At 36.5% G+C, this 19,647-nt stretch overlaps 1 protein-coding gene across 1 annotated transcript in view; it reads right to left on the bottom strand.

Moving 5' to 3' along the window:
• NFAT5 (nuclear factor of activated T cells 5) overlaps positions 1–19,647 on the bottom strand; it is a 113,757-nt gene that overhangs the window by 6,176 nt on the left and 87,934 nt on the right. Inside the window, exons 8-11 of the mRNA XM_069497840.1 lie at positions 18,767–18,901; positions 18,603–18,655; positions 12,506–12,638; positions 8,726–8,809 (exon numbers count right to left, since the gene is read on the bottom strand). Coding sequence (XP_069353941.1) covers positions 8,726–8,809; positions 12,506–12,638; positions 18,603–18,655; positions 18,767–18,901 — 405 coding nt within the window. The remainder of the gene's footprint in view (positions 1–8,725; positions 8,810–12,505; positions 12,639–18,602; positions 18,656–18,766; positions 18,902–19,647) is intronic.

Genomic DNA, 19,647 nt, shown 5'->3' with positions numbered 1-19,647 from the left:
ATCAGTTTTGTATCTGCCACTGCCAGGCTAGGTGCAGTGGCTCGTGATATGTTAATGCTTAAGCCTGCCATTTTATTATTTCTTTCCTGTTTGTTTCCTCCGCTTCTCCCTCTCTCTGTTTTTTTTTTTTTTTTTAATCTTCCTGTGGGTTATCTGAACATATTTTAGGATTTACTTATACTGCCTCTGAGTATACCACTTCATACAGTTTTCTTAGTGGTCGCTCTAGGTATTGCAATATATAGGTAATTTATTGGTATTTATGTTTTACAACTTCATATAAAGCATTGAAATCTTACTTTGATTCAGATCTCTTTACCCTCCTCCACTTTTGTTTTCTTCCCCCTACTTTTATAACAGTCTCAAGTATTTCCTCTACACTGAGTACCACAATAAGATGTTACAATTTTTGCTTCAACAATAAAATATGATTTAAGAAACTGATAGGGATTATCTATTATATCTAATCCTTATTTTTATTCACTCCACTGTTCTTCTTTCCCTTCTGAAATCCCAAGCCTCCTTTTGTTACCATTTTCTTTCTGTTTGAACAGCTTCTTCTAGATACTCTTTTTTTTAAAAGTTTTATTTTATTTTTGACTTACACGTAATATTTGTACATATTACAGGGGAGAACATAATGTTTTGATACATGCATACATTATGTAATGATCGAATCAGGGTAACAAGCATATCCATAACCTTAAAAATTTGTCACTCCTTTGTGGTACAAACATTAAAAACCCTCTCTTCCAGCTATTTTTAAATATACATTATTGTTAACTACAGTCACTGTGCTGTGGCAATACAATTCCAGAACTTATTCCTCCTACCTAACTGTAACATTGTACCTATTGACCAATCTCACCTATTGACCAATCTCTCCATCTCCCCCTCCCTAACCCCAATCCCCCAGTCTCTGGTAGCCACTATTCTACTCTCAACTTCTATGAGATCAACTCTTTTAGATTCCACATATGAGTTAGATCATGCAATATTTGTCTTTCTGTGCCTGGCTTAATTCACTTAACATAATGTCCTCCAGGTTCATCCATGTTGTTGCAAATGACATGATTTCACACTTTTTATGGACGAATAGTATTCCATTGTATATATTTGCACATTTTCTTTATCTAGTCACCTGTTGATGGACACTTAGGTTGATTCCAGATCTCAGCTATTGTGAATAGTGCTGCTTTAAACATGGGATGTAGATATCTCTTTGACACACTGATTTCATTTCCTTTGATATATACCCAGATTTTTTGGATAAGATCTCAAAGCACAGACAACAAAAGTAAAAACAGACAAATGGGATTACATCAAATTAAAAAGCTTCTACACAGCAAAGGAAACAATCAACAGAGTCAAAAGCAACCTATAGACTGGGAGAATATATTTGCAAAGTATACATCTTATAAGAGATTAATATCTAAAATATATAAGAAATGCAACTCAATAGTAAGAAAACAACCAATGAAAAAAATACTCAAAAGACCTAACAGACTTTTCTCATAAGAAGACATACAAATGGCCAACAGATATATGCAAAAGTATGCTGGGCATGGTGGGTCACACCTGTAATCCCAGCGCTTTGGGAGACTGATGTGGGAGGATTGTTTGAGGCCGGGAGTTTGAGACTAGCCTGGGCAACATAGTGAGACTCTGTGTCTACAAAAAATAAAAAAATTAGCCAGGTGTGGTAGTATGTGCCTGTAGTCCTGCTACTTGGGAGGTTGAGCTCAGGAGTTTGAGGTTACAGTGAGCGATGATCTCGCCACTGCACTCCTGCTTGGGTGACAGAGCCAGACCTTGTCTCTAGGGGGAAAGAAAAGCTAAACATTACTAATCACAAGGGAAAAGCAAATCAAACCACAATGAGATATCAGTTCATTCCTATTAGAATGGCTATTATCAAAAAGACGAAAACGTAAGTGTTGGCAAGATTGTGAAGAAAAGTAACCTTTACACACTATTAGTGAGAATGTAAATTAGTACAGCTATTATGGGAAATAGTATGGAGATTTCTCAAAAAATTAAAAATGAAACTACCACATGATCCAGCAACCCCACTGCTGGGTATACATCCGAAGGAAATGAAATCAGTATATCGAAGAGACATCTGCACACCCATGTTTATTGCAGCACTATTCACAATACCCAAGATATAGAATCAATCTTTTAGATAGTCTTTAAGGGTAGGTCTGCTGATAACAAATTATTTTAGTTTTCCTTCACCTGACAATATCTTTCCTGAAAGATAGCTTTCCCAGATATAGAACTGTGGTTGACAGTTCCTTTCTTTTAATACTTGAAAAATACTGTGCCGCTTCCTTTTGGCTTCCATAGTTCTAAATGAGACACTATCATTAGAATTTGTTTCCCCCTATAGGTACTACGTCATTTCTCTCTGTGGGCAGATTGCTTTTAAGATTTCTTGTCTTTAGTTTTCCTAAGATTAAAATCATGATGTGTCTTGATTAAAATCATGATGTGGATTTCTTTAGGTTTATCCTATTTGTGGTTTGCTCACCTTCTTGAATCTGTAGGTTTATGTCTCTCACCAAATTTAGGAAGTTTTTTGCCATTAATTCTTAAAATAGAGGCATACCTTAGAAATCTTGTGGGTTCAGTTCCAGACCACTGTAATAAATATCGCTTTTAAAGCAAGTCACATGAATTTTTTGGTTCACAGTGCACATAAAAGTTGTGTTTGCCTGAGCAAGAGCGAGACTCCATCTCTACTAAAAATAGAAAGAAATTATATGGACAGCTAAAAATATATATAGAAAAAATTAGCCGGGCATGGTGGTGCATGCCTGTAGTCCCAGCTACTCGGGAGACTGAGGCAGGAGGATCGCTTGAGCTCAGGAGTTTGAGGTTGCTGTGAGCTAGGCTAACGCCACGGCACTCACTCTAGCCTGGGCAACAGAGTGAGACTCTGTCTCAAAAAAAAAAAAAAAAAAAAAAAAGTTGTGTTAGTATTATATCCATAAAATAATGTACACAACTTAATTAAAAATATTTTATTGCTAAAAAATGCTAACGATCTGAGCCCTTGGCAAGTTGAAATCTTTTTACTGCTTGAGGGTCCTGCCTTGACATTGATGGCTGCTGACTTGACCAGGATGGTGGTTGATGAAGGCTGGCATGACTATGGCAATTTCTTAAAATAAGACAACAATAAAGTTTGCTGCATCGATCAACTCTTCCTTCATGACAGATTTCTCTGTGGCACATGATGCTGTTTGATAGCATTTACCCACAGAACTTCTTTCAAAATTGGAGTCAGTCTTCTCAAACTCTACCACTGCTTTATCGACAGAAATTTATATAACGTTCTAAATCCTCTGTTGTCATTTCAACAATGTTCACAGCACCTTCACCAAGAATAGATTCCATCTCAAGAAACTACTTTCTCTGCTCATCTATAACAAGCAACTCCTCATCCATTAAAGTTTTATCATGAGATTAAAACAATTCAGTCACATCTTCAGGTTCCACTTCTAATTCTAGCTCTCTTGCTATTTCCATCACATCTGCAATGACTCCTCCACCCAAGTCTTGAACTCTTCAAAGTCATCCATGAGGGTCAGAATCAACTCCTTCCGAACTTCTGTCCATGTTGATATGTTGACCTTCTCCCATGAATCACAAATGTCCTTAATAACATCTAGAATGTTAATTCCTTTCCAGAAGGTTTTCAATGGACTTTGACTAGATCTATAATGTTGTTTTCATGCCTGCTCACACAGCATTCATTCTACAGGCCACAGATCAAGGAATCATCTCACCTTTCAGGTCTTATTATTTAAGAATTATATTCCGTAAGTTGAGATGATTCCTTGATCCATGGGCTGCAGAATGAATGCTGTGTCAGCAGGCATGAAAACAACATTAATCTCCCTGTACCTCTCTCCATCAGAGTTCTTGGGTGACCAGGGGCGCTGTCAAACTAGCAGTAATATTTTGAAAGGAGTCTTTTTTTTCTGAGCAGTAGGACTCAACAGTAGGCTTAAAATATTCAGTAAACCATGCTACAAATAGATGTGCTGAGTTGTTCCATTTACAGAACACAGGCGGAATAGGTTTAGCATAATCTTAAAGGCCCTAGGATTTTGTGAATGGTAAGTGAACACCGGCTTCAACTCAAGTCTCCAGCTGCATTAGTGCCTAACAAAAGAGTCAGCCTGTTCTTTGAAGATTTGAAGCCAGGTGTTGACTCTTCCTCTCTAGTTACAAAAACCCTAGATGTCATTTTCTTCCAATAGAAGGCTGTTTTGTCCACATTGAAAATCTGTTGTTTAGTGTAGCTACCTTCATCAATCATCTCAGCTAGATCTTCTGGATAACTTGCTGTAGCTTCTCCGTCAGCACTTGCTGCTTTACCTTGCACTTTTATGTTATGGAGAGAGCTTCTTTTCTTAAATCTCATGAACCAACCTCTGACAGCTTCCAACTTTTCTTCTGCAGCTTCCTCACCTCTCTCAGCATTCACAGAATGAAATAGAGTTAGAGCCATGCTCTGGATTGGGCTTTGGTTTAAGGAATGTTGTGGCTGGTTTGATCTTTTATCCAGACCACTCAAACTTTTGCCCTGTCAGCAGTAAGGCTGTTTTGCTTTCTTTGTGTGTTCACTGGTGTAGTACTTTTCATTTCCTTCAAGAACTCTTCTTTTGCATTCCCAATTGGCTAACTGGCACAAAAGGTCTAGCTTTCAGCTTATCTTGGCTTTTTACATGCCTTCTTCACTAGGGTTAATCATTTCTAGTTTATTTTTTGTTTATTTATTTATTTATTTATTTTTGTTGTTGTTGAGACAGAGTCTCACTTTGTTGCCCAGGCTAGAGTGAGTGCCGTGGCGTCAGCTTAGCTCACAGCAACCTCAGACTCCTCGGCTTAAGCGATCCTACTGTCACAGCCTCCCAAGTAGCTGGGACTACAGGCATGCGCCACCATGCCCGGCTAATTTTTTCTATATAGATTTTTAGTTGTCCATATAATGTCTTTCTATTTTTAGTAGAGACGGGGTCTCGCTCAGGCTGGTCTCGAACTCCTGACCTTGAGCGATCCACCCGCCTCGGTCTCCCAGAGTGCTAGGATTACAGGCGTGAGCCACCGCGCCCGGCCTTATTTATTTTTTTTGAGACAGAGTCTCACTCTGTTGCCTGGGCTAGAGTGCCGTGGCGTCAGCCTAGCTCACAGCAACCTCAAACTCCTGGGCTGAAGCAATCCTACTGCCTCGGCCTCCCGAGTAGCTGGGACTACAGGCATGCGCCACTATACCCGGCTAATTTTTTCTCTATATATTTTTAGCTGTCCATATAATTTCTTTCTATTTTTAGTCGACAGGGGGCTCGCTCTTGCTCAGGCTGGTCTTGAACTCCTGAGCTCAAACAATCCGCCTGCCTCGGCCTCCCAGAGTGCTAGGATTACAGGCGTGAGCCACCGCACCCAGCCCATTTCTAGTTTTTAATTTAAAGTGAGAGATGTGTGACTCTTCCTTTCACTTGAATACTTAGAGGCCACTGTAGGGTTATTGACTGGCTTAATTTCAACATTGTTGTGCCTCAGGGAATAGGGAGGCCCAAGGAGATGGAGGAATGGCCAGTTGGTGGAGCAATCAGAATACACACAGAATTTATGGATTAAGTTCTCCATCTCATACGAGTATAGTTTGTGGCACTGCAAAACAATCAAAATATTAACATAAAAGATCACTCATCACAGATCACCATAGCAAATATAATAATGAAAAAGTCTGAAATATTGTGACCAAAATTTGGCACAGAGACACAAAGTGAGCACATGCTGCTGGAAAAATGGCACCCATAGACTTGCTTGATGTAGGGTTGCCACAAATCTTTAATTTGTAAAAAATATAATATTTGCAAAGCACAGTAAAGTGAAGTACAATAACACGAGCTATGCCTGTACTTTTTATCAGCCTCATATTCTTTATCTTTTCCTTCTGGAATTCCAATGATATGAACATTAGATTATTTTCTATTGTCGCACAGATCCCTGAGGATCTGTTCTTTTTTTTTTTTTGAGACAGGGTCTCACTCTGTCATCTGGGCTAGAAGGCTTCTTTGTTTCGTTTTGTTAAGTCTCTCAGTCTCTCTCTCTTTTTTTCTTTTTTTGAGTTAGGGTCTTGCTCTGTCACCTGGCCTAGAGTAGTGTGGCATCATCATAGCTCACTGCAACCTCAAACTCCTGGGCTCAAGCGATTCTCCTGCCTTAGCCTCCCGAGGAGCTGGGTGTGCACCACCATGCCTGGCTAATTCTTCTATTTTTTTTTAGAGGCAGGGTCTTACTGCTGCTCAGGCTGGTCTAGAACCCTGGCCTCAAGTGATCCTCCCAACTCAATCTCCCAAAGTGCTAGGATTACAGGCATGAGCCACCATACCCAGCCCCATTCGGTTCTTTTTATAACTTGTCTTTCTTTGCTGAGATCTTCTATTTTTTTATTTCTTTCAAGGGAATTTGTAATTACTTGTTGAAGTAATTTTATGGTGGCTTCTTTAAATAACCACCATAATAGTTCCAACATCTGATTCATCTTAGTATTGATAGCAGTTGATTTTCTTTTCTCATTCAAGTTGTGATTTTCCTGGTTCTTAGTATGACAAGTGATCTTTTTATTATTTCTTGGACATTTTGGATATTAGGTGATTCTTTATTCTATTTAAATCTTAATACATGTAGTTACCCTGTTTAACCTGTGTAGGTTCTAGTCTACTTTTGTGTACTGTAGTTTTGATGACAGTTTAGTTTTCTGAGCCCTATTCTGGTCTGATTTGTCACCTTGGCTCTTCTTGAGCTGTACCTGGATTCCTGCTGCTGCCTTCATAAGAAGAAGGTGTTTCCCTGGGCTATCTGGTATCATTAGGTGGGGGTGAAGGATGCTGGATCTGCAGGATGGAAAGCATTTCTCCTGGTAGGTTCTCTGGTCTCTTGTTGCCAATGGGCTTCCCATTTTATTACAGTTGGTGCTTTTAGAAGCAGGGAAGCACCTATGTGGGCTGCCTTCTACCACTGGGTGAAGAGTCAAGAGCAGTGGATTTAGATAGCTCCCTACCACTGGGTGAAAGGTTGGGAGACCCTAAGCCTGGTTTACCTTCTGCATCTGGGTTGCCTTCTGTCATTGGGTGGAAGGTTGGAAGATGCCTGGCCTATATTCTTCTCTCTTGGGAAGAAGGTTAGGAGCTACTAGGTCTGGGTCTCTGTCTCTCTCTCTGCTGTTGGGGGAAGGATATGGAAATACTGGGCTTGCTGGGTGTTGCCAGTGCAGGCGAGAATCTGCTTGCTGTCGCCTGGTGTAGGGTGGGGAATGGGTTGGCCCTCCAAATTCTAACATTGCCATTTTTGCAGATAGATCAATCTTCTGCTACTGGTATATGTGTGGCCCATGGGCAGACAGGCCCACTGCTGCTGGCAGATATTCGTTACAGGGTGGGTTGGCTCTCCTTGGTTCTGCTGTTGCTGCAGGAATGGGTGGGGCATAGATTGGCCCCTAAACTCCACTGGTGGCCAGCTGCTGCCACCTGATATGATCATCCCATTAAGTCTCTGCTGGACTTTCCCTTTCTTAGTCCTTTGGCCAAAGACAGCAGGCTTTTCTTGCTTATTTATTCATTTATTTTTTGTGCATGCCTGTTGGCAGTTTTGGGCTACAGGACTCTCAGGTGCCCAATTTGGGAAAAGTGGGAGATAAAATGAAAACCCAAGGAACTCACTGTGATGTCATTCTTTTAAGTTCTGAAGTTCCTAGCCAGTACACCTTCTTCTTTTCATATTTCAAAGTCCTTTTATGATTTTTGAAATATTTCCAAGCTATTTAGTAGTATTTAGAGAAGAGGAGCAGGGACAAGTGAGACTATACTACTTTGTCCCAGAACCCACAACTATATTTTTTTTTTCTTTGAGACAGAGTCTCACTCTGTTGCCTGGGCTAGAGTGCCGTGGTGTCAGCCTAGCTCACAGCAACCTCAAACTCTTGGGCTCAAGCAATCCTTTTGCCTCAGCCTCCAGAGTATCTGGGACTATAGGCATGTGCCACCATGCCCAGCTAATTTTTTCAATATGTATTTTTAGTTGTCCAGCTAATTTCTTTCTATTTTTAGTAGAGACAGGGTCTCACTCTTGCTCAGGCTGGTCTCGAACTCCTGACCTCGAGCAATCCTCCTGTCTTGGCCTCCCAGAGTGCTAGGATTACAGGCATGAGCCACCGCGCCCGGCCCCACAACTATATTTTAATGGACCTTTATGCAATAATTAATGGCTTGAGAGATACCAACTTATCTTTTCTTCCTACATTTTTGATATGTATTTATTGAGCCCCTATAATGTTCCAGGCATTGTTCTAGGTTCTGGAGATCCAGTGATGAATAAGATGGATAAAGTCTCTACTACTTGAAAATTACATTCTAGTGAGGGAAGAAAAAATTGCAAAAAGTAAAATTTTAATATTGGGGAATTAAAAAATAAAAAAATCCTCCTCTCCAACGTATACTAAAAATTATGTTTATACGCCAAATGAGGAAAATATCAAGTTGAAAAACAAGTCTGCATTCAGTTAAGTTAAACAAATATTTATTTTACAATATGGAAGATACCCTCCTAAGTGTTGTAAGTATATAAGGAAAAACAAAATACTAAGGTTTGCTAGAGAAAACATACAGGATCACCTACTTACAATTTTTAAGAAGAATCAAATTGGTACCTTTCATGGCCTCTTCAAAAGAGCAAGGTCTTGCTGGACTGGATATTTCCTTCTTCACATTTACATTCAAAGTACCAGCTACTGCTATTTAAAAAAAAAGATAAATGTACTTATTTAAATTTATTCACCCTAACGAAATTTGTACTTTAAAAGCTTTAATTGGAATATTTTGTCACAAAGCATCACTAAATTACTTGTTTAGCAGAAACTCTAGGTTGAGATGAGTTTTCATAACCAGCAGTCTATCCTTTAAATTCACTGATCTCCAAGTGGGCAGAGCATATGATCACTTACCAAAACAAAAACAGAACAATTTTTATAAAGCCTTCTTATAACAGTATACATGTTGATGATATCAGATGAACAGAAGATTGATAGAAGAATATCAATCATTTGAAATTTATCAAACATACTGGAACACTACCAAGAAAAAATTTCACTCATTCGCCTATATAAATGATTTAGTAAAAAATACTGATTCAGAAGCATTAGTCAATTAATGTTTGAGCTAAATTAAAATAAGTATGAACATACTGAATCTATATTATTATGATTACTATTTTTGTAATACTTTGAAAAAAATCTTTGCTAGTATTAATGGAAAATTGCTAGGCTCCTGTATCTAGTCATATCAATTATATCTACTATGACAAGTTTATATTTAATGAGCCTACAAAAGGAGATCAGTACTAAATGATAAAGCAAATAAATGGATTCTTGCTTCAAATGACTATATGTTAATTTTATTTAAATACATTTGAATTTCTGTTTTTCAATGTATTTATTTTAATTCACTAATGTGTCAAGTGATAGTTGTAACTAAGTGAATAGAGACAAAACTGTACACATCTTCTCCTAAGAATAAAGTGAATTAATTTACCTTAGTATGTTGCACAGTAGATCCAACTAATGATTTATATACAATTGAATGGAAAAGAAATCCATATACAATTTTGATGCATGACATTAATTCTAACAATTACAGATTTTAAAATAGAAACTAATCCTTGAAAAAATTTTAAATTTCTACTTTTGAATCAAATTATTAGTAATTTGTTTTTATAGCATCAAAAAATGATATAGGTATTATATGTCCATTTCTTACAGAAATCACAACTACAGAGTCACAGCAAATAATGTCTAATTTTTGTGTCTGAGTAAATTTAAGCAAAAAAATTAAAGATGCTTTAGTGCTGAAGCAAAGCTTCAGTGACTAACTGGCATTAAAGGTTTTATGACTCTGCAAGGTATCTAAGTGCCTGACAGCATATACATAAGATATATGACTTGGGCAGTATAGTTCTAGAGGGTGTTAGAAGGACTGTGTCTGGCAGAGTGTGCAGAGGCAGGATAAACCTTTGCCCTGACACTAGCCAGGATCCCCAAATTTTCTGTATAACTATCCTAGATCATATGAGTGCTCTTAGGCCTATTGGGTAGACAGAGTTTAGAAGAGCTAGGGTATCAAGACCCTCCAAGTATAGGATGGAGACACAAGTGGGAAAAGAAGGGTGGCAAGCCGAGGATCCTCTTTCCTCACGCTGCCATATTCTATCTTGGAATCCTAAGGCAGTTCAAAAATTCTAAATTCAAATCTGGCCTTCCAGGTTGTTATGAAGGTATTTTGGTCAAAATAGGAGTGTAGGAGATATTTTATTTAGTGATTTGTTAGTTTTATTTATAACTTTTAAATATTTAGACAAATGGTATTAACAGTCACCATTTCTACTCTGACTTGAGAATACTAGGGTGGGCCTAGTTTTAGCTGCTATAATGATACACTATGGAGTATTTAAATATTTAACCATAGTCCCTAAATGAATTGTAAAAGCTATTAGTTTGCTATACAGAGATAGGGCAAATTTTCTGTGCCCAAGATTTCCTGAAATCATATTCTCACTCATGAACACCTCAAAAAATTATCACATTTTATAAAATCCAAAAAAGTGAAATTGTGGGAAGATTCTTTAGCTATGTCATAAACGCAGAAACTGAGGCATTAGATCTTATTATGAAGTATGCATACCATATATTTATTCAAACAAGATTTTCTAAGAGTGATTGCTATCTATGACATACAAAATATATGGGGGGAAAATTTGAAAGAACAAACATATGGTAATGATTACCCAAGAATGGCTGAAATTAGGCAATTATATAGCCTTTAAAGCAGGATACTTTAAAGCTGCTTTATTTGGCAAATTTATCAAAGGAAAGTTTAATAATCAACATTTATCACTGAGAAATGAGGATTCTTAGTGCTGATGCTAAGTACTTCAAAGTCTTAAAGTTCACTATAATTGATCAATAAAAACAAACAAACAACAAAATCTCAGTATTTTTAGGGAAGCAAAAACTTTAAGCCTATTCCTTGACATACATCCCCCTTTTCTTCCCACACAAGTGATACAGAAGCCCACCAGGAAACAAATTCTTACATATTAATCATACCATCTTTTCCCCCACATTTACACAAGCTCCTGCACAATATTCAATGTCAATATTTACTAACTAGAGTTACTAAAATGCTTTAACTGCCATTAATTTTAAATTGAGTTTGCTTGGATTTTTGAGGCTTTCCTAGAAAGAAAACAATCAAATATTTGGTCTTTGAGTGTAAACCAATCTTCTTTCTCCTATTTTTGCTGAAGCCAGAATATTATTTCTAAACTTTGCCTTTTCAGTCCAAAGTTTTTACTCATGATTTTTTACTGTGAGACAAATACCAAGAGGTATTTCATTAGTGGTATACTGTGGCACACTTTTATTGCAAACTAGTGGAAAATAACCAATGTTGCAAAATTTAGGCATGATTAAAAACAATATAGAGAATAGATAAATAAGGTGACCGAAAGTAATTACTAAGACTATTTCTAACTCTGTCCTAGCTACTGTATCCCTCACTTTTTGATGCCAGGGCTTTCTTTCCCTGCCACCTTTCTTCACTTTCCACCTCACTGGATCCTCAACTATTTGGGAATAACATATCAATAAACTAGAGAAATGGAAAAACTGCTAATTCTGAAGTACTCCTGAGACAGAATGAACTGAACTAATGGTAACCATGGCAGACACCAAGCCTAGGTCAATGGGAACATGCAAAGTGTTTCCATTTCCAAAATGTTCTCCCTACTTTTGCCAGGAGAAAGCTTTTTTCTTCTTCAGGCAACTAAATGAATGTAGGCAAATAACTCATGAAATACTTCATAGCCAGACACCTTCTAAACTTTGAACATTTCAGATGGTCTTGTTCCTTCAATTTCTAAAATATCTTATTTTACCTAACTGCTTAAAATTATATTTTAAATATTTATTTACCACCAATCTTTGATATTTTTTATTTTACCATTTACCATTCCAGGCTTTTGTCTTATCTCTCTCAAAATGCATCCTATCAACCAGCCAAACTAAACCATTGGCCATTTCCCAAAGTTGTCACTTTCACCTGTCTGCATGTAAGAGGTACTCAATGAATGGTAACTCTTGGTAAGGTCTTGGTAAGGAGTAATCTGCAAGATAGCTTCAGAGAGTCTGACTTCATAGCATTCTTGGCTTTTATTATGAGAGTATAAGGTAGAAATGATTCCCTTAATTTAAGAGTAAAAGCAGTATTTGTGGTGGCTGTCTTCTTAGGAAATAATGCCATCTCTAAAAGAAACAAGCATCAACCCATTGATACCAGCAACCTATTTTTTTGGTTGGCTTGGTCATCTTCACATCCTTCCAAAGAACTAGAAATTAATTATTCATTTTAGTTCAGAACTTTTTATGTTGACTTACCTGGGTCTGGAGTATAAGTGAATGGCTGAACATCATGAGATCTTCCAGCATTAGTCACTACATATATTCCCACTGATACAGGCAAAGTTATATGTTGGTCATGATAGGGGGGAACCTTCACAATAAGATGATTCTAATGTAAAGAAAAGTATAAGAGTCAGAAAAGAAGCAGTATTTAAATTAAAAAATTTTAATTAAGTTTAAGTACATTTCCTATTAGCTGTAAAGTTTTGAAAATCTGATTAGAAAAAGAATATATTTAAAGCTCAGGTTCACAGGCATTAGGACATTAATTTTAAAATTGCTTGTAAGGTAAAGTCCAAATGGCTTACAATGGCTTACAAGGTCCCTGTCCTGTCAACTTCATATCATTCTCACTCTCCCCTTAGCACACTATACTATAGCCACATTGACCTTCTCGTCTGTTCTTCTAAGATACTAAACTCAGTTTTGCCTCAGAATCTCTATACTTTCTATTCTCTCCAACTATAATATTCTTTCTTTACCTCCTCAAATGGCAAGTTCCTTACCTGTTTTCAGGTCTTAAACAAAGGTCACCTCCTCAGAGAAGTCTTCCCTGACCATCCTATTTAAAGTAACACCCCTCCCCAACCTGACTACATAATCTTGTTTATTTCCATTACAACACTATCACTACCTAAAATTACCCTAATTTTTGTCTCTCTCCAACCACCAAGAATCTAAGCTCCATGAGGATCTAGGCTGTTTTATTCTTCACTCTACCTTCCCTCTTAAGAACAGTACCCTACACAAAATACACACAAATACATTTGTTGAATAAAAGAATGAATAAATTACGAGGAAAAAATATGCCCACAAACAGCAAAGTCACTTATCATATGTTCTGTACAACTTCAATGTGAGATGTACTACTTCCTAACCACTTAATTCTCATTTAAAGTCAAATAGGGTTCAGTTTATTCAAATCTCAGTAAATGAAGGATATTTTTAGTCCAGAAGCATCCTTATAAGAAAAGGGCAGAGTTCATAAGTGTTTCACCAGTATTTATTTAAGGGGACTACATCTTAGAAGACAATATGAATCATATTTGACTATTTTTCTTCTTCATTAGTAGATTATAGTACTGGAAAGGAACATTGGGGGTGGAGATTATTATGTTTTTTTACTAATGATCTGATATCAGGAGGCCAAAACTGACAGCTGAGGGTAAAGTAAATTTAATGACATTTTAAAAATTTACTTAGACTGTAGTTGGTTGACTCAGTTGAACAGAACATGGGACAAATGAGATCAATGCCAAGATTTCAATTTCTGAGCACTTAATTTGTTTCTGAGCCATCTTAAAACACACTCTCTGAAATAAAGTCATATTACAAATAAAGAATTAGCTTCTAATTTATGGCATTGACAGGATGCCTCCTAAGTTAGCCATCACAAAAAAGCCACATAGTTTAAAACCAGGTGGAAAAACATGTACAAATGTGTGTACATCCAGTTATCCAGGGGGGAATCTTAAAGCACACAAGGTCATCAAAAATGAACTGGCACTGATACAACTTCTAAGAAACAAGAGTTTTTGAATCTTGTCTACCTTTGTTTTTATTCTGTTGTTCAGACACTATGATTATGTCACAGAACCAGGCTACCTACAGTTAAGGAGATGGTTGAATGGATAGCTTGTGAAGTATCCTTCCACTTTTAAAATTATTTGGCTAACTCTATAATTGAAATTATTCTTCTGAATAACAACTTATTTCTTGTAATTAGAAACAGAATTAGTATCTAAAAATCAGATGCATATTTTATCAAAATATTATACATATATACTTTTATTCCACTTGCTTTAGAAAGCATATTTAAGCAAAATTAATTTGAAACCTTTTTAAAAATCAAATGAACCTATTTTGCTATGAATTCTTCATATTTCCTTCAATCTGAATCTAGAAATTCCTGATTTGAATTAAAAAATAGGTAAATTTTGAATAGGGATCAAAAGTTGTTTTTAATACTACTCTCACATATTAGGAGCAATTAACTACTACTCAGCTAGGAATACAATACATACAAAACATGAAAGGGCTGGGAGGCCTTTACAGTAGGTCTAATGTTATTCGGGGCAAAAAGAGAAGAATATCTAAATTTTAATTTCTTAGAACAATCTGCTTGGATTCAAAATAATTTTTTCCCCCTAGCAGATAATCTTTTTCTGCTGTCTATAAGGAATGGATATTTTTCAATCTACTATAAGAAAATTACCATTGCCATATTCATTTTACAGTTGGGAATACATACAATCGAACTTGACCAAAGACACATTACATACAAAATTACAATTAGAACCAATTTGAAAACACAAAACCTCTAAACTCTTGAGTCTTTGTTTAATCTAGTTCTTTCCACAAGTTCTGCTGAGGATCTTTTTGGCATTTATTTCAAGAATTTTCTTTCTTTATTTATATTTTATCTTCCCCTAAGCTATTTTTTTATGTATATGTATATGTATACGTACACAGAGAGACACATAAACGTGTTTATATATTTATTTTTTAATAGACAATGTTATACATAATTCATCTAAAGTTGTTAAAAAGGAGTAGATACAATGACTATGTACTCATATTTGGTATACATAAGCATGGCCTTGACTAGAAGAGCCAAATATTAAACAAAGAACTGTTTTCTCAGATTTCATTAATCTCAATATTTATATAACAGAAAAAGTTTAACACCTGATGAGTCAATTTTGAGGTTACAACTAAATGGTTAATTTTTCATAATTGCAATTTGCAAAATTATCGCTCTGTCACCTGGACTAGAGTGCAATGGCATCATCATAGCTCACTGCAAGTTCAAACTTCTGGGCTCAAGCAATCCTTCTGCCTCAGCCTCCTGAGTAACTGGGACTACAGGCATGTGCCACCATGACTGGCTAATTTTTCTATTTTTTGGTAGATATGGGGTCTTGCTATTGCTCAGGCTGGTCTTGAACTCCTGGCCTCAAGCGATCCTCCCACCTTGGCTTCCCAAAGTGCTGGGATTACAGGTGTGAGTCACTGTGCCTGGCCCTGATATTTCTTTATTGACCATTGAAATTTCTTTTCGTTCAACACATTTTCTTCCCTCTAAATGTCTAATTTCTATCTTTTTTCCTTTAATATGATTTCTACAATCAATTCTCTAGAATTTCAGCTCTGATTCCACTCAAATACTTCCCAGAAAGCCCCTTTAGAAAAAAAAGAAATAAAAGCTCTCTCTGAAATAGATAATTTTAAAATGAATAAAATCACAGAATTAATGACAGATCATATTATGATTTAGTTTGTTTACATACTTGCTTGCAAAAACCCCAGGACCTCTAGATATAGCCACCAAATAAGGATATAATTCCTTTCCATTCCACCACATGTCTTATTTTTATGATTATTCTTCTTTAATCTATTGTAGCTGGCATAACTGCCCTGAAAAAAAGTGTTTTAAAAACATAACTACCCCATGCCTCAAAGGCAGAGAGAGAGAAAGGGGGAGAGGGGAGAGAGAGAGAGGGAGGATGACTTGTTAATATAAAGTTATATATGAAATAGCAAGTTAAGACTATAATTTGTTGGGGCTATTTTATTCATTTGTGTGGCAAGTCTCTCAATCTCCAGAACTAGTCTCCTTATCTATAAATACATATCATAAGAGTAAGAATTGTAATAGAACATTATAAGCAAGGGAGTTTACATTAATCTAACCAATTTGTCAAAAAACAAAACGTGTCAATAACATACAAAAGTATTACAGGGATAAATTAAGTTTCAGTCAGGATTAAAACTCTAGATATGTAAGAACCTGGTTGAAATTAGGGTTTGAAGTACCCTCAGAAAGAACAAATGGACCTTAGACCACAGAGTCCTTTTTTTCTTCAAGGTGAATAAAAATGAACTAACAAGTTTTTCTTGAGTATCTGTTAAGTGTTTGGAACACAGAAGATCATAGTACATTGTCCCTAACCTCCAGGATTCTCTAGAAGAAGCTACTGGTGGTTCATGGGGAGTGGGGATGGTGTGATCAAGTTATATAAGAAATAATAAAATGTCAGCATTAGAAAAAGGCTCAAATAATCTAGTGAAAGAGCTTATCTTATAGATTAGAAAACTGGGGCACAAAAGTGACTTGTCTTACTTAGATAACCCAGATTGTTAATGATAAAGCAGGCATTAGAACTGCGGTTAAGACCAGTCTGACAACAAACCCTAGGACATATTGTTTAATGGTTTATGTGACAAAGAAATGACTGTTAAATCCCACTATCTCTTTTTCTCAATGTGTAGTAGCATTCCTCGAGTAGTCTAGAGGAATACTTTCTACATAGCATTAGGCTAAGTATTTAGGAAGCTCCTGCTTTACAGGATACTGTGTAGTAAAGAATTACCTTTACCCAAAGACAGGTCTGGTCTTTGCCCTTGGCTACTGGGAGGTGATCTCTAGGCCTCTGCAATGTCTCATCTGCTAGGATTATCTTTGTTTGAGGGCTTTGGCCACCAGACAGTCTAACAATGTGATTTATAACAGGAGATCGGGAACACGCTTAATATTGTTCTGACCTCTGGTATAAGTGAAGACCAAAGGTCAGCTACATGGGCAGTATATGATCAAGTCTGAATAAAAACTCTGGACACCGAAGGATTGCGTGAACTTCCCTAGTTGGCAATTCTCTGCATACTGTCACACACTGATGTGCCCAGAGGGAAATATGTCCCTGAGGATGAAAAAAATTTGGCATTTGAGATCCTCCCAGACCTTGCTCTATGCACCTATCCCTTTAGCTGGTTCTGATGCGTGTTTCTTTTGTTGTAAAACTGTAATCATAATTATAGCACTTTCCAAAGTTTTGTGAATTGTTCTAGCAAGTTATCAAATCTGAGGGGACAGTAGGAAAACCTGAATTTGAAGCCAGCTGTTAAAAAGGGATGGTGGCCTGGAGATGTCTGAACTTGCAGTTGGTACATAAGTGGTAGCAGTCTTGGCTGTGCCCTTAGCCTTGAGTTTGGCAATATAGTGCATATATAATGTTTTAAATGTTTTTACTAGTTTTTTTAATGTACAAAGGAATAAAAACTAAATTTAAAAACCACAAAGGAATTATAAACTTTTTGGATAAACTGGAGTAGATTCTCTAATTTTTGCTTCTTCCATTCCTCTACTTGTTTTTATGTGTTCCTTTCTATCCCGATCAACTCCTTACACTAAATTTTAGGCTTTGGGTATTTTATATATTAGCTTGTTCCTGCTTCTGTCTTCTCTCTCTGATCTATACCTTTACACATTACTCAAGCTCTTCTCCCTTATTATTTGGAAAAAAATATATGGTAAGGTCCTACAAATACAGACTACAGTCCTACAAATACAGTCCGTAAGGTCCTACAAATACAGACTAATTAATATAAGTACGATAAATGCTTCTAAATGCAAGAAGGTAACTTTAACAAACATAAAGCACAGGGCACGTAGCAGGTAAATCAATAAATATCAGTTTCCCTTTGATGTAACGATATAGTAGGGTGAGGTTAACCTAAATCCTCAGAAAAAAATAAATATTAGTAAAGAAATGCTTCAATTATTAACAATGGTAACATTTGCTAATGCTCTTAACTTTTTAAAATAGAGAATTGGTCATGTCTTGTATTTGTGGAATAATTCTACTTCAGTTAAAGAAACTCAAGAAACTTATTTATTTATTTAAATTATTTAAATTAGAGACAAGGTCTCACTCTGTCACCCAGGCTGGAGTGCAGTGGTACAATCATAGCTCACTGCAATCTTGAACTCCTGGGCTCAAGCAATTCTCCTGCCTCAACCTCCTGAGTAGCTGGGACTACAGGTACATGCCACCACATCTGGCTAACTTTAAATTTTTTTTTAAGATGGGGTCTTGCTATATTGTCCAGGCTGGTCTACTGGGATTATAGGTATGAGCCACCATGCCACACCCAGCCAAGAAAGAAACTTTATATGATTCATATCAATCCTATATGAAGAGGAAATTTAATCTATTGATTCAGGAACATTTCAGAACAAAACTGAATTGCTCAGAGAGTAAAGAACCAAATCATAAAAAGGCTTAAATTATACCTGATGAAATAATTCCATGTCGATTTCAGCTTCTGACTTCCAAGAGTTTTCATCTGATTGAAATAAAAACAGTGACTTACTTAATATTTGAACAACTTTTTTACTTTATAGCTATGACTATATTAGTATAACAAAATCTCTGTACCACTAACATGCCTACTTACCAGAAACATTTTCTTGGAAAATAACTTTAGTTCCTTTCAGAAAATTTTTGCCAATTAAAAACACTTCCTCTTCTCCTTTCACCGAACAGCTATGCAAGCTTTTCTTTAATATCTCTGGCACTCCTGCTGGCTGAGCTGTGGATATACATAAACATTCTATAAAAAGAACCACCAACACCTCTTATCTAAAATCAGCTTGCAATTACCTAGTTCTAGGAGTTGTCTTTGTTGAAGGAAGCACAGTGAATATTTTGACAATAACACAATTATTGGAGAGGCTGTAATTCTTGTCCCACTGACATAAGGCTTGGCCATGTGACTTGTCTGGAAATGTCAACTGAAAAGTGACGTGCCAAGTCCAAACAAAAACTTTAAGAGCCATCACACGATTCCACCATCTCTGTTGTTGTAAGCCCTTGAGATTTTTGTTTGTTTGTTTTGGTTGTTTGTTACTGTAGCATCATTTAGCTTCTACCTACTGATAAAAACAAGTAAGTATCCAATCTTTGTTAAATACAGGTTGAACATCCCTAATCCAAAAACATGTAATCTGAAATGCTCCAAAATCTGAAACTTTATGAGCATTTCAATGGTGCCAGAAGTGGAAATTTCACAATTGACACATTATTTTTCACTGTATTAATGGTATATCACATTTTTTACTATTAAGTACTTATGTGTGAAAAAGTATAAGAAAATGATGGTTTATTGGTAGTTTATAAATGCGGAGTCAGGAATAATGGTGATGCCAAAAACCACAGATTTGTCCACTTGGCTGGCTAAGACAGTGACTTTTTTTTTTTTTTTTTGAGACAGAGTCTCGCACTGTTGCCCGGGCTAGAGTGCCACTGTGTCAAGCTCACAGCAACCTCAAACTCCTG

Source organism: Eulemur rufifrons, chromosome 23, assembly GCF_041146395.1.
Source record: "Eulemur rufifrons isolate Redbay chromosome 23, OSU_ERuf_1, whole genome shotgun sequence".
NCBI classification, from domain to species: Eukaryota; Metazoa; Chordata; class Mammalia; order Primates; family Lemuridae; genus Eulemur; species Eulemur rufifrons.
This window is presented reverse-complemented; position numbering and strand designations above follow the sequence as displayed.